Source organism: Pleurodeles waltl, chromosome 2_1, assembly GCF_031143425.1.
Source record: "Pleurodeles waltl isolate 20211129_DDA chromosome 2_1, aPleWal1.hap1.20221129, whole genome shotgun sequence".
Taxonomy (NCBI): Eukaryota; Metazoa; Chordata; class Amphibia; order Caudata; family Salamandridae; genus Pleurodeles; species Pleurodeles waltl.
In genome coordinates, this window is record NC_090438.1 from 888,542,435 (window position 1) to 888,557,668 (window position 15,234).

General features: G+C 42.9%; 1 protein-coding gene across 1 annotated transcript in view; it reads right to left on the reverse strand.

Moving 5' to 3' along the window:
• CARMIL1 (capping protein regulator and myosin 1 linker 1) overlaps positions 1 to 15,234 on the reverse strand; it is a 993,695-nt gene that overhangs the window by 357,525 nt on the left and 620,936 nt on the right. The window contains exon 21 of the mRNA XM_069218803.1: positions 10,306 to 10,478. Coding sequence (XP_069074904.1) covers positions 10,306 to 10,478 — 173 coding nt within the window. The remainder of the gene's footprint in view (positions 1 to 10,305; positions 10,479 to 15,234) is intronic.

A 15,234-nucleotide genomic window follows, 5' to 3' on the forward strand; every position in this document is an offset into this window, starting at 1 on the left:
CCTGGGGAGGATTGGAGCATTTGTCCCCAATATCTTGCGGACCCATCATACATATGATCCCCAAATGAATCAATGGATTCCTGTGGAGAATAGTGTGTATCTGCTGGATGTGGAATAGGTGGGAAGTGTGCCAATGGTGCCAAAGGTAGTGGTAGTGGTGGGCCAATGTGTGGTAGACTGATGGGTTTATCCACACTTTTTCTGAGCTTTGGAGGACAGAGGATTTCCAAAGCTTCCTTAAATCTTTTTATACATATCTTTTTTATTTTTAACATTAGTGCATAATAGGATACATTGTCACTTTCGAAAAATGAAGCGGAAACAAAGAATAAAAAAAGAAAAAGGAAAAAATAAAATGCGAATCAATCAGGCTTATCCAAGAAATAATTTCCCCAGATTAGAGAGAACTTTTTAACATTGCCTGTTCTCCTAGCATATCTCATCTCCTGAAGTCTAACTTGAATCATTTTATTATACCATCCTTGACTAGTAGGAGATAATTCTGACCGCCAATTTCTCAACAACAGTGATCTGGCCACCGCCAAGGCTAAAAATACGAGCTTCTCCAACCGGGGAGAGAGTCTTGCCCCGGGATCATAACCCAGACTCAGCAGACGAACACTCGGAGATATGGGTGCCAACACCATAGATGATAATGTTGCAAAGATCTCCTCCCAGTATCTCTGTATACATTTACATGTCGCTATCGTATGTATCCAGCCAGCTGCTCCTATTTACTTGCACCGAAAACACATATTTGGGTGGCCGATCCCCATACGAGATAGGGCTTGCGGGGTTCGATATAGCAACCATTTGCTAAAAAATATCATTCTGTGCCAATTAGCACCTCGTAGCGCAGTGAAATTTAGGCGGTTAATAGTCTCCCAGTATTCGCTTGAGAGCATCATGCCCTCCTGACTGACCCATTTCTTTTGAGCTCTTATCCCCAAATCTACTTTAAACCTCTCCGACAGGAGCCTTCTCCATGCCCCTGCACTCCTCACCCGCAGAGGAGTAACTAATTCTGATACCAGTGATAGGGTGTCAAAGATAGAATTAATATCTAAGTCTTTAAAAACAATCAGCATAGTATTATAGGATCTAACCAGCAAAAAGTAATTATTGACTGTAATCATAATTTTCCCTGGGGCTTCCCAGTTACCCTCAACCCAAAAATCTCCAATTTTACTATATCCAGCGCGCTCCCACCTTTTCACTGTCATTTCGTTAAGCTGTGACCCTGAACCTAGAGAAATCTGTGAGAGTGGGGTGAAAAAATGTAGAGAAGGAATTTAATATTTTCTAGCAAAATCCGCTCTTCTCTTAAGAAACCATTTAAAAATTTTATAACTAACTTTTTTGGGCGATTTGGTCAAAAGAGCTGGGTTCCGAATATTATGCTCTTGACATATTAAAACCCGAAAATCAATAAAAAATGTTGAGCCCGTGAAGTATTCTAACTTAAAGCTAGCATAGTAGTGTGCAAAGAAAGCATAATAGTAATCTTTGAAATTGGGTAAGGCCAATCCCCCCTTCTCTTTGTCGGCATACAATATACTTAAGGCGGCTCGGGCTTTTCGGTTCTGCCAGATGAAGGAACGAAATAGGGATTCCAGTGTTTTTAAAAAGGGTTGCGTCAAAACACACGGGATGGCTGCAAATAGAAAGTTAAAGAGTGGTAAAATTGACATTTTAATTAATGCGATGCAGCCTAATATCGCAATAAGCAAAGCTTGTGTTTTCTGAAGTAAAGGAGCAAAATTTAGATCCTAAAGATCGCTTATATTGGCCGAATAGAATACCCCCAAATATCTCTTGGGGTTGAGGTTTACACATCCTCTTAATTCAGGGAGAAGACAGTTAGGAGTAGTGCCACAGAGAATTATGTCAGTCTTGGTCCTATTAATCTTATAGCCACCAATTTGCTGAAATTCTTTGAATATATTAAAGGTCGCTTCCTGAGAGGAGTGTTTTGTGTCCAAAAACAGAATGATATCATCAGCATAAAGTTAAATTTTTCCCATTGATTTTAGCGGTGCCTGAACCTGAGTATTCTGTCTAATTTTAATGGCGAGTGGTTCAATAAAGAGGGCAAACAAAATAGGGGATAGTCGGCACCCTTGTCTAGTCCCTCGTTGTATTTGAAGCTGTCCCACAGACCTTGAGTTTATAATAATATTAGCTTCGGCATTTGAGTACAGCCTTTGAACTAAAGAGATCACTTGAGTGGGTACCTTATAGCTGGATAAAATTTAAAAAAGCGTATCCCAGACTACCAAATCAAAGGCTTTCTCTGCATCCAGCAGAAGAATAATGGCAGAGACTTTATTAGTCATAAAATAATCAAGAGCCTCTGCTAAATAATGGGTGTTTGTAGTCAGCTGTCGGCCAGCCACAAAACCATTTTGATCAGGATGCACCAGTTTATTAATAACCCCATTAAGCCTATTAGCCAATAGTTTTGTCATGATTTTGTAGTCTGTGTTTAACAATGAAATTGGACGATAAGCATTTGGATCCTCCCTGTCTTTATTTTTCTTAGGAAAACTAATCAAATTCCCTGTGTGCCATGTTCTGGGGATATCCCCGCCTTGTAATATACCGTTTAGAAGGGCTAAGAACTCCTCAGCAAATACATTTATGAAAGTCTTGTAGAACTCTGCCGGAAAGCCATCCGGGCACAGGTTTTCCCTGTGGGGAGATCTTTAACTACATCTAGAAGTTCCAGCTTTGTAAATGGTTGAGACAATCCCCTGCGATCCTCCTCTGAAAGAGAGGGAATATTGAGACTCGACAGGAATATCTCGGCAGTCCTTGAATCTGTAACAGATACATCATTATAGATTTGTTTATAGTGTTCCAGCATAATTTGATCAAGGTCCCGAGGCTCGGTACGCCTGACCCCAGTAATCGGGCATTTTAAGGCGTGAATAACATTGCCAGCAATACGATCTCTAGCTTGCCATGCCAAGAATTTTCCCGTAAAATTGCTTTCTTCATAGCTTTTCTGCTTATAAAATCCATATTCTATATCAACTTTTCTTTTAAAAAATCCCGCTAACGCTTCCTTGGCAGCTTCGAACGCCTTTCTATTAATATCCAAAGGGGCCTTCAAATAAAAAATTAGACACTTGTGAATTACCTCTTCCAGTGCCGCAGTTTGCTGTTTCAGAGCCCGTCTATCAGCTACCTCCTTAACAATCACCTGGCCCCTGAAGTAAGCCTTAAACGCATCCCAGATTATTGCTGGGGTTGACGACCCCTGATTGCATTGAAAGAACTCTCTTATTTCCGCCTGCGATGTTTGTACCCACCCTTCTTCGGTCAAGAGGCGGAGGTTGAAAATCCACCTTTTGATCTGTAGTGGCTTAATTATAGAGTGGAATGAAATTTCCAACAGAAGGAGGGCATGATCTGATAGACCAGAATGCAGGACGTATTGAGATTGATAACACAGAGTTTCAGAGATCAAAAAGAAATCTATACGCGAAGAGCTTTTAAATCGGGAAGAGATACAGGTATATTCCCTTACATCGGGGGAGTCTCTCCTGGAAGGGTCACATAATGCCAGAACCTTAACATAATCTCTAAATATCTTGGCTACTTTAGGTTTATACTGTCTCTTACCTTTTACGGTGGAGTCTATAGCTGGGTCCTGAAGAAAATTGAAATCCCCCCCAATAATAATTTTCCCTGTGAACTGGAGAAGAGAGTGAAACAGGTCTAGATATGGGGCCGGATCATCCGTCAGAGGGGCATAGAAGCTAACAAAAATAAATCTCTCCCTTGTGATAGTACACTGAACCCAACACCAACACCCTTCAGGGTCGGAGAGACAATCCAGCGGTTGTGCATTCAGAGTTTTAGATAAAAAAACTCCCACCCCTCTATGAGCCGCTGAGGCTGCCGCAAGAATTTTAAAATCAGCCATTCTTTTAAACATTTGAAACCCCGAAACTTTATGAAATGGAATATGGGTTTCTTGAAGAAATATAACTGAGGGATTGAGATCAATTACCCTTTTTTCGATAGCGGACTTCTTCCTACGATTGTTTAATCCATTAATATTCCAGGATAGGAATCTTAATGGCAAAAATATTTGTGTCATTTAATTAAATTTTGGACTCGTGTGCCTGTAGTCTCGCTAAATCTGTGAACAAAACTCTTAATTAATTGTGACAATCCTATACAATGACAAAAAAAATCTTAATATGCATACCCCCCCACTTTTACCCCCCTCCCTTCTCCCCCCTTTTTTTAGCGGCCCACACCTGGAGCCCTCCCGCCTGGACGACCCGGGGCCACATCCCTCCCCCACCCTTTTCCCAACTTCTTTCTTTACAAGGTGCCTTGTCATAGCACCCTAGGCTAGAGGCTGAAGGGAGAAATTTAGAGTAGTCTGTCCCCACGCTGCGAGAAAGAAAAAAAAAAAAAAAAAAAAGGGAACCCTATAAGCCTAAATACAAAAAAGAAAAAGAAAAAAAAAAGGGGGGGGAGAGGTCGGTGCCTCTACTATGAGACTGACATTTCTAATATTCACTAAATACTTATAGTCTATCTCGTGTTCTTCCCCAACCCCCCCCCCCCTGTGCCGGCTGTTCGGAGTTTTGAATTGTATACAATAACGATTTAGCGGCATCAACCGTATGAATGAAGTTCGAGTGGCCCTTAAAAACACTTTAAGTTTTGATTGCTGCACGAGGCCTGCCTGCGCCCCTGCTTTTTGGAAAGCTGGAATCATTTCTTTTAGCTCTCTCCTTCGATGTGCTGCCACCACTGACATATCTGAAAAAATCTTGAATGAGTAATCTCCGGGAATCTGAAAAGTTTTAGTTCTGATTGCTTTCTGAAAAATCAGTTCCTTGATGCGAAAGTCGCCAAAGTTCACTAATATAGTTTGAGGATACTTAGAATTGGATGGCTGGACCGCCGGGACCCGATGGGCTCTCATGACTGTTAGATCCGGATACTTATCCTCTGACCCAGCTAAGACATGCCTTTTTATCAGATCTGTCACCAACTCCATGACCGTCTGACCGTTTTCGCGCCCTTCTGGGACTCCCGTAAAACGCAGATTAGATCTACGTGATCGATTTTCAGCATCGTCCAGACGAATTTGTAGATCTAGCAGGTCAGCTTGGCATTTTGCCAAAGAGGGTTCCACCGTCACACGAGTATCCTCCAAAGCAGAAACTCGTTGTTCAATGCCTGTAACTCGTGAGCTGAGCTGCTGGATGTTGCTACAGATCAGGTTCAGTTGAGATTCTGTTCTCTGATTCGCATCATCCTGGGAGACTTTTAATGCTTTCAACTCACTTAGAATTTGCAGAAGTAGGTTGTCAGCAGGAACACCGGTGTCTGACCTAACTATTGTTCGTTGTCCAGAGGCTTCTCTTAACCCCTTGGGCCCGGCTGAATCAATAGGAGGAGCATTATAGAAGGAAATGTAGGTAGAAGCTTCAGTCACTGCATCGGGCCCTGCTTTGTTGACCAATTCTTGTATAGATAGTGAAGTCGAGTCGACCGGCTGTACAGGGGAAGTGTGGGTAATGCCGAATGCTAGATGATCCTCCTTACGGTTCCTTCCACTTTCAAACAAAGGAAAAAGAGGTCTAGAAGCAGATCCAGTGTTCACTGTTGGATCAACAGCTATCTCAGAACCGCTGCCAGTAATTGGATGAGTCAGTAATGATGCACCCTTAATTAACCCTGAACTAGAGTCCAGATCTGATGGGAGGGCCCCTGAGTCTTCAGATGGGCAATCCAGACTGAGGGGGGTACTGAATGAATTGGCTTCTAAGGGTAGAGGGCTGATAGGGAGTGGTGTAGGCAAACTAGAGACTGTCTCCATAGCTGAAACTGAAGGAGGGGGGGCAGAGCCCAGAGCCTTGTGCAGGTGATTATCCGAGGGGGCTGGTCGCTTCTGTTTGGTAACCCGGGTTACCCTAGGGCAGAGGTCTTCAAACTGGGGGGCGGGCCCCCCTAGGGGGGCCTCAAGTGATCCCAAGGGGGGCGCCAGGCTCTGGCCAAAAGAAACATTTTACAGATAACAGGGCTTTGTTTTAAGCAGAAGCATGTTATTGTATTGTTAAAAAGGTAACAGTACTTAACTGCAATGTTTAAATAGGTCTAGACATATTTAAACATTGCAATCTTTATAAAATAATTGTGAAGAATTCTGAGGGGGGGCCCAAGGATTTGTATTTATCAACTGGGGGGGGGCGCGTCATTAAAAAGTTTGGAGACCTCTGCCCTAGGGGCTCTGGCGGTTGAGCGTCCTGTAAAATGTGGAGACCGCCGCATTTTTCCCCCCTCTCTCCCCTGGTGCGAAAAAGAGGAAAAAAAAAAAAGGGGGGGGGAATCGGATTACACCGTAGAAATCCTAAAAAAAAAGGGGGGGGGGGGAGGGGGAGGTGAGACCTCTAAAAAAAAAAAATAAAAAAAAAAATAAAGAGGGGGGGGGGGGGGGGGGGGGGAGGGAAGGAAGAAAGGGAGGGAAAAAATGTCCTACCCCCTGCTTATCCCTTCTACTTTATACTCCCCCCCTAAGCCTTAACACGTAAGTACTCAATGAAGCCGGAGGGTCTGGAAACAGACCCAAAAAAAAAAGGGGGGGATGGGGAAACAACAAAGATGAACAAAATGCAGGAATGCAACTCCCTGCTCTTTATACAGCCCCCTAAAGCCGCAACCCCTCCAAAAAAAATAAAAGTCCAGAAAAATCACCTCCTCTCCTGTGCCTTTGCTTGATGTTGATCCCACCTTTCCTTCTCCATTAAAACTGGCCAAGATCCTCCAACCAAGAGCCGAACCAAAGTGCCTCCAGCTGGTAAAACGATGATGATGATGTAGAGATTAGGGAAGTCCCCCACGTTGACAGAGCGAAGAAACGCCAGCCTCGGCGTCCCTAGCAACCTCCTTCCTGCCCCTCCGTCTGCAATTGCTGGGCTTCGGGACTCTCTTCTCTTTTTCTTTTCCTTTTTTCCCCCAAGCCGGCGTCCCTGATGGCTGATGGCTCCAATAACTCCTACATTGCCCCGGACGCCGTCAGCCCGGCTCCGGCAGCTTCCTTAATCTTTCTTTTCCTTTTTTTCCGCCGCGGTGTAGAGCAGCGCGTCTCGTCTCAGCGCGCGCTCCCTCCGGCCGCCTCTGCCTTCAGCCGCAGAGCATGACGGGTGCTCTGCCGCCTCTCCGATCGGGAATCTGCCTTCCAGACCCCACCACGAGTGAGCTTCCTTAAATCTTAATTGTCTTTTGGATAGCTTTTTCCTTTGTTTGAAGTGGTGTAGAGCCAGGGCTGGGCATGTCCAATAAGGTTGTTCGGTGCCAATCATGGCCCAAGGACAGTGGTGACCTGTGCACAGACTTGGTCGATCCAGGATAGACTGTTGGCCTTTTGGAATGGCTTGTTGAGGCTGTAGCAGGGATGGAGGGGGCACAGTACTCACAGATTGTACTGCTGTAAAGTCTTGGATCTCAAGCTCGGACCCCAAATTGTCATCCTGCGAAAAGGTGCCCTCATCTGCTGCCGACACTCAAGCGTGGGCCTCTTGGTGGTATTCTTTGGACCCAAATATGTCTGGACCGTCAACAATGTGTCGGGGCACCTCATGCCTTCTTGCACACTGACCAAGCAACATTTTCTTCAACTAAAATGACTGTTAAGCCTCGCAAGTGGATTCCTGATGATCCAAAAAAAGACACAAGTTACACACCAAATGTTGGTTAGTGGGTGGGAACGTGAAGTAGCAGCATGGGAAAAATCTAAAAGGCAGCCATTCCATCACCAGATGGACATGGTGTTGATGAGACGTTGAAAAATTTAAAATTTGTCCTACAGGGTGAGCGCCCAGTGGCCTCGGTCAACTAGGAAGGCATAAACGAATGTAGATGTCTAAGTAACTGCAATCAAAAACAATACCAACGTTTAAGGCTTAACTAGAAGGAAAACAACAATATCGAATGGAGCAGAGGAACACATGTCCAAACCCGACGGCGGAAATAAACAATCTAACAATTGAGTTGAGGACCAAAGAAAAATAACTTGCATACTTCCAAGACTAATACTAGATGGTGGATTTATGCTAAGCATGTGTATCTACAGCCACACATGACATTAAACATATTTTTCCCCATGAAGAACCCTTCACTTACACCCTCGACAAATCTGGGTGGGATGGTGCATTACCCTTCCCACCCTGGAAAGGGATTTATGCCATCCATTCAACTGGAGTAAACATTTTACAATTTCAAAGACGGATAGGGGAATGGGAGGTGTTTTTGAACGCTCACATGTGTGGATTCACAAATGTTTAAGGCTAACCATGCCTTAAAAAAACACCCATTTTCTTACCTCTTTAATAGAATGTATAGGTGGGAGACACCACACTCATAGCCAATATTTTCACACACACAAGGAAGTTTAGGCCTTCGAGAAATCGTTTTGTGAATTTCTGCCATGTGTAAAACAGGTAAATTAAGCCATAAACATGCACTTACGCCTGAATTTATCTTTGTGACTAGAGTCCATAGGCTTCTTCCACATCTAACTCTTTTATACTGCACATAACACATGTAACCTTTTCTTTCAAAATAACTAACAATTAACCAAACAGTGCAGTACTAACAATAGACCATTATACACATGCAAAGTATGGAGGTGACTTTATCATAGATTCTGATCACCAAGCACTGCCTACAAGATTGAAACACACAAATATTTAGCAAATGACCTGGGGTTTCTCATTGTCTCAGTTCTGGTGAAGCAGATGGGAGCACCGGAGGTTTGTTTCCTATAACTATGGAATATCATGCACAGCCTTGACATCAATTTAGGTCAAAACTGTCTTTTTAAATAACAAATGTAATTTCTCATCTGTACTAAACAGTCTGCTTGTCGCTTCATCATAATCTACCTAGTTAAAGTGCACTATTAAACCTTGATCACTGATATTACCTGTCCTACTTGTCTCCCACCTGGCTTAATTTCAGTCTTCCGCAAGACATCTCCCCCATTGTCCACATTTTCAAATGGCTTATCACACTGCACAAAAACAATGCAATCACAACTCCTTAATGTTTTGCTGTCTTCACATTCTGGCTGTGTTCACACTCTGTGACTGCTCTGAAAATACTTTCTTAATATATATAACCCTCTTCTCTTACTCTATGCCTACATTAACAATGTCCTTTGTTCTTCAAAAGGAACGACGACCCCTCCCAGTTTAGAAAGCACAATTGATCAGTTTTGTATTTAAAATTTGATTTTTGCACTGGATGATGTTCTCTCATTTATTTTACTCAGCAATGACTTGCACCTTGTTTACTGCCTGGTCTCACTCTCATCTGATTAGAACTGAGCTGTGCCCGACAAGAGTGGAAAGGAAAAATCTGGGCCATGGTCAGACTTTATTATCAGTCCCTAAAAAGCCTCACCCAGGGATACTTAAAAATATTGTCAGAGACAACAGATATTTACATCATGTATCATTATAGAGTGCAGAATTACTTCCTTGTGAGTAAACTGAACAAACTTTATGCAAATTGCATTGCTCAATACTGGTCAGAAAAGTCATGCAAATCTACTTTGCTCAGGTTGTGTTAAGGTGCTCCTGAAGTGTCCATTTTACATTACCGTGTGAGTTATAAGGCTTCTCCTTGGCTCATCATATGCCTTCTAATGTGAGCATGCTTCAAAATAAATACAAAGAGTCAACAAACTGGCAAACTATAAGATAAGTGTTGATCTTGTAATACCCAATAGAATGATAATGCAAGAAGGATTGTTTAAATGCTTCAGACCGTGTTAGGATATTGCTATGTGTGTGGTATTTTGTTGAGTGGATAACGTCGCTATGTTCAAGTTTGGTTTATGTTACGCATTGGTGTATATTAAGTAAAGTGTTCCCCCAATACTTCATTTTTGAAACAACCTTTTTTCAAAAGACTTCAGCTTCTGAATCAGTCACTTCCTCTACTTACAACAACCACACAATCACAACGACCTCTGTGTCAACTTAATGAAATGCACCTCAGTGCAAGTCAATGAATCTCTTCAACAGTAAAGTCTTTCCCATACTTATTTGGTGTTTGTGGTGAAGCATATCCCTCATTAGGAGGAGGAGAATATAGTCATATATTAGATTTTTATAGGAGTTAAGAATTTTGTTCTATCAAATGTACAGCTCTTTAGACATTACATGAATTTCATGTGGAAGGTAAAAATGACTCTGGAATTTTGATTTTACTTACATGTAGAATGAGAATTAGTTCTAAAACAATTCTAGAGTGAAACATTTTCCTTACCGTAGCTTAGAGTTGATCTGCAAGGCTTTTGCCAACATCTTCGCTCCCATATCTCCCATTGCATTTCCGCTAATATCCACTTTTGTGAGCGACGTATTGCTGCCAAGTGCATTGATTATTATAGTGACGTCGGTCTTCAGTTTAGAGTCTGCTAAGGACAATGACTGCAACGGCTGCAGATAATAATTAATAGTTTAATATAAATGTAGTACATGATAGACCTCAGAGCTGGCTATACATTTGGATTTTGTCAGTGCACAAAGCATACTGCTAAATGAAACATGAATTCAAATTAAAATAAAAGAGGTCAATTAAAACAATAGTGCATGTCTGATGTTCTTGAATCTCACTTTAAACTACAGTTACATGACCCCAGGATATGGCATAGGTGTTTTAGCTAATGTACTCCTTTTGGGGCATCTTGAGAGGAAGAGCCTTTCTTTCATTTCTAGTGGATAGCAGCTGCAGTAGCAGTTGTGGCCATGTGTAGTGTTCGACTTACTACAAAAGTGTGAGTTACTATTAAATTGCAAGTTTCTACAAAAGTGCAGTTTGTGAATTCCAAATAGTAGTATACTTACTCACAGATTTAAGTTACATTTGTGATTCAGGGCCTATATCTCCATCCTAGCTCATGCCACAAAAGGATGCGGCAAGGATACATTAAGGAGGCTTTAAGATTGCCTCTGTGTATCATTCCTGCCATGATTGTTATGCCCGCACAGCCAGAGCATGTATAAAAGTCTCCAATCCCATAACTAACTTGCCAGAGGATTGCTTACAATTCCATTTAAATTTGTCAAATATCACTGATATGGTCAATCATTACTATGAGGTCGTTAAGACTGGTCATAAGGAGATGAGAATCAGGATTTTTGTCACAGAAACAGTTGAATGGTCTGTACAAAACTATTTGCATAAAAATGTCAAGAAAATATCATTTATATATATATTTTGAGGAGTAAATGTAAACTCTATGAGGTATTTTGTAGCAACCATTTGGCTGTCTTCAGTATACTCTATATTCCAGTATTCCTTGTTATTTTCTGCCAGTTACTCTTTCAGTTCCTATCCAGGTTCTCCACCCACATTATAATCCAAGGCTGTTTAACTTGTTTAAATACGACTATGTGGAATAGCAATAAAGCATTTTCAGACATTTTAGAAGCTCAACTAGATTAACACTGCCTAGAGCTGCTCCCTTAATCCCCTAGCCAGAGAATGATATTTTCTGGCACAATGTGAAACCATGTTATTGTGGATTGCTCTAACCGGACTAATGCCAAGGCACAGAACAACTCTTCATATGCAATATCATTATTTTCCACAGTACTAATGACAGGATTCCCAGAGATGATCAGCCTCTTTATCATCACAGATGTGGTTTCTGCAGTTGTCTGGAAGGTGATCCATGCACACTGGTCGATTTAAAGGTATCATTACTGCCAAGGTTGCTACCTCTGCACTATGTAAAAAAAAAACTTGGAGCCATTCCACTTGTCGCCGTTTTCTTATACATATGAATCATTTCCATTACAAACAGCATCCTTTAGTTTCTAAACGAAATAGAATCCATTCCTTGAAGTAATTAATCAGCAGCTCACATGAGGCCACATGCCATGTCAGGATCAATAGCATTTACATCCATAGATCAGATTAAGCATCCAGTCAGCGGAGCAATATAGCTAAGAGAAGCAGTGCTATAAAATGTGAGATAAGATATCAAGGCCCTCAATGTTAGTCCACGAAACAATACTTCACACACTGACCAAAAAAACTACTTAAAAATTGATAAGGTTTCAAAGTGATAACAGGAACACCCTATAGATGCACACAAACTGATATATTTAAGGTTGGTCTACACAAAGGGGTATTATCAAACCCGTATTATCTAACCCATAATTCACCCTGGGCAATAGAGCATCCTGGTCAAAGTTCAGCGGTACTATGAGGGAGAACTGAGCAAAGAACCCTCTGGCCCTTTCTACAGATAAACAGTTTTGTTACTGTACACTCATGTCAGCTCTCCAGTTGGGCCCAAACACGATCTGCTTAAGTTCACAGCTGCACCAAGTTGTTGTAAAGTGCTTCTTCACCACTTGTTATTTCAAGTACATCAAATGTCAATGGTTATGCCAAATCTTTTCAAACGTTTTTGTTTTATTTTACACTTTAAATAAAGTTTTTTTCTAAAGTCGCAACATTTACAAGGCCCTCTACCTTTGTCTCAAACAATTTAAGTTTTTCACAGGTTTCCATTTACACAGTCCACTATCCCTGTCCAAATGATACCTTTATGTGATAGATCATCGATATTATAAGTACATCATGTTATGAATAATTTGTTGTTCAATTTATCTGTAAATTTCAGTACAAAATCTATACTTTTCGAAACATATTGCAACTAGTTTGTCACATGACAAATAGAGGTTAGTTAGTACATGTTTAAGTAAGGCCCTGAAAAAATTATGTTTTGTGGGCATAATCTTGCATAATTCGCATTATTCAAAATTCCCGAAATTATGCCTTTTCACCACATGCCATAATTATGCCTCACTGATGGCAAAATGTTAGTGCAATAACATGGACACAATGCAAACAACAAGAACGTGAGCACTGTTGTTTACACTATTTTTATGACAAATGCGTCCACATTGCAATCTGTATTCAGCAAAACCTTCACCTCTATACGACACCACTACATATTACAATATTATATGTAAGGCAGCTAATTACCACAAGGTTCAAATACATACTGAGCCTTTCGAGGATTACTATTTATTCAACACCCTTTCCTTATCACAATACTCTGCAAAATATCTGCCCATGCTCAAAGGCATGCTGTGACATACACTGTATATTTTTAAGGAACTGATCAAAGCCTGAGTTATCAAACCAAGGGTTGATAAAAAGTGCAAATTGCACTAAACATAAACTAAAAGCCGGTTTTCATTTCGTGTAATTTCACGTAATTAAGTCCAACATTTTTGACATACAGCCCTATTTCGGACAGCTTTGAGGAAGGTGTTTCCTCATAACAGAAATATGTTTTGTTTGCAAGGTTCATTTTATGTATACTGGGATAATAATACATATTGGTACATCATTTTTCTCCAGCTAAATGTCTCTGATTAAAAGCAATTTTTAAAAAATTCACGGCGAAATTCGTGACTTTTCATGAGTTTCATCGTGAGTTAAAAATAAAAAACAGGCGCATTCTCCCGTGCTTGCTTTTAATATTGCCCCTGGGTGGGCCAGATCACGGGGGCACTGCATATATATGCTCCTAGGGGACCACTTCCTCCCCGGGGCAATGAATGTAATGTATGCAATGTATGCAGGGGGGCAAGCACATCCCCCGCGCCCTGGGGCCCGCCACCTCCCCGGGACACTTAATTCTAACATATGCGTGACTCCCCCAGTGCCCCGGGGACCGCCAGCTATCTGGGGCAATCAATTCTAATGTATGCGGGGGCCTGCGGGGTACCCCCTGCACCCTGGGGACCACCACCTCCCTGAGGCAATCAATTCTAAAGTATCCGGGGGCCCACGCGGCTTCCCCAGCACCCCAGTGACAACCACCTCCTTGGGACAATCAGTTCAAATGTATGCAGGGGGCCTGCATGTCACCTCCCAGGGCAATCAATTCTAATGTACGTGGGAGGGCCGTATGGCACCCCTGCACCCTCGAGACCGCAAACTCCTCAGGGCAATCAATTCTAATGTATTCGGGGAGCCCGCATGGTACCCCCGCATCCCAGGGATCATCACCTCCCCGGGACAATGAATTCTAAACTTTTTGAGGGGGGCTACGTGGCCCCCCATTTCCCAGGGACCACCTCCCAGGGACAAATACAACATAAGGAGGGTGGCCACGTGGCCCCCCTCGTGGAGCCACTTGTGGCCCTGTGGTCCACCACGCCCCAGGGCAGGCTCCTGCTACCTCCTGAGGTGCCCATCCTTGGGAAGTAGCAGTATGCTTTTGCTTGGTAGGAGCTGACAGCGTGGCCCACCTTCCTTTAAAAAAAAAAAAAGTATTTGGCCCCCAGGGAGGCGGTGGGCCCCAGGGCCCCAGGGGGTCCTTGTGCCCCCTCCCTTTGAAATATTGTTAAAATAGCCCCAGGAAGGAGGTCGTCCTCGGGAGGGGGGATACGCATGGATCCCCTAAGATTATTCATTATGTAGCCCCAGGTAGGTAGGTTGTGGTCCCTGGGGCCCGGGTGTGTGGGGGTGCACGGCCCCCCATAATTTTTATTAAGTAGGCACGGGGAGGCGGTCTCTGGGTCCTGGGGGAATCAGTGCGCCCCCCCCCCCCCCTATATATTTTTTTTACTTTGTCACGGGCGGTGGTGGCCCCTGGTACCTGGGGATGTCTGTGTGGCCCCCCTAAATCATTTTATTATGTAGCCTCAGGGAGATTTTAGTCCCCGACGCCCGTGGTGGGTTGTACCGACCCCCTTACGTTTTTTTATTATGTAGGCCTGGGAGGGTGGTGGTCCTGGGTGGTGGGAGGGTGGGGGTGAATCATGAGACCCCCACTAAAGATATATATATATTTAATGTTGCCCCCTTTACATTTGGAACCGGCCGCAGCTCCATCTGGAGGCAGGTGGCTGGTGGATCTGCAGGAATGGGGTGTAGCTGAAGAAAGACAGCTCTCTGCTGTGCGCATGAGCATGTTGAGCGTGATTTGGAAATGTGGGCAGATATGTTAGTTGGCCTGTCTGAAGTGGATGAGCGACACTGACCCCTTCTGACAGTTCTGGAACTTGGGAGCCGGGGGACAATCTGTGGAGGGGACACACACATCAGACTGGAGTTGGGGGTCCCTGATAAGGTATGTTGGAGAGTAACAGTGTGATTGTAACAAATGTTCCTAGGGGTAAAGGGAGCTCACGGACACCCTTCCCTATTCTCCCCCTCCTTTTT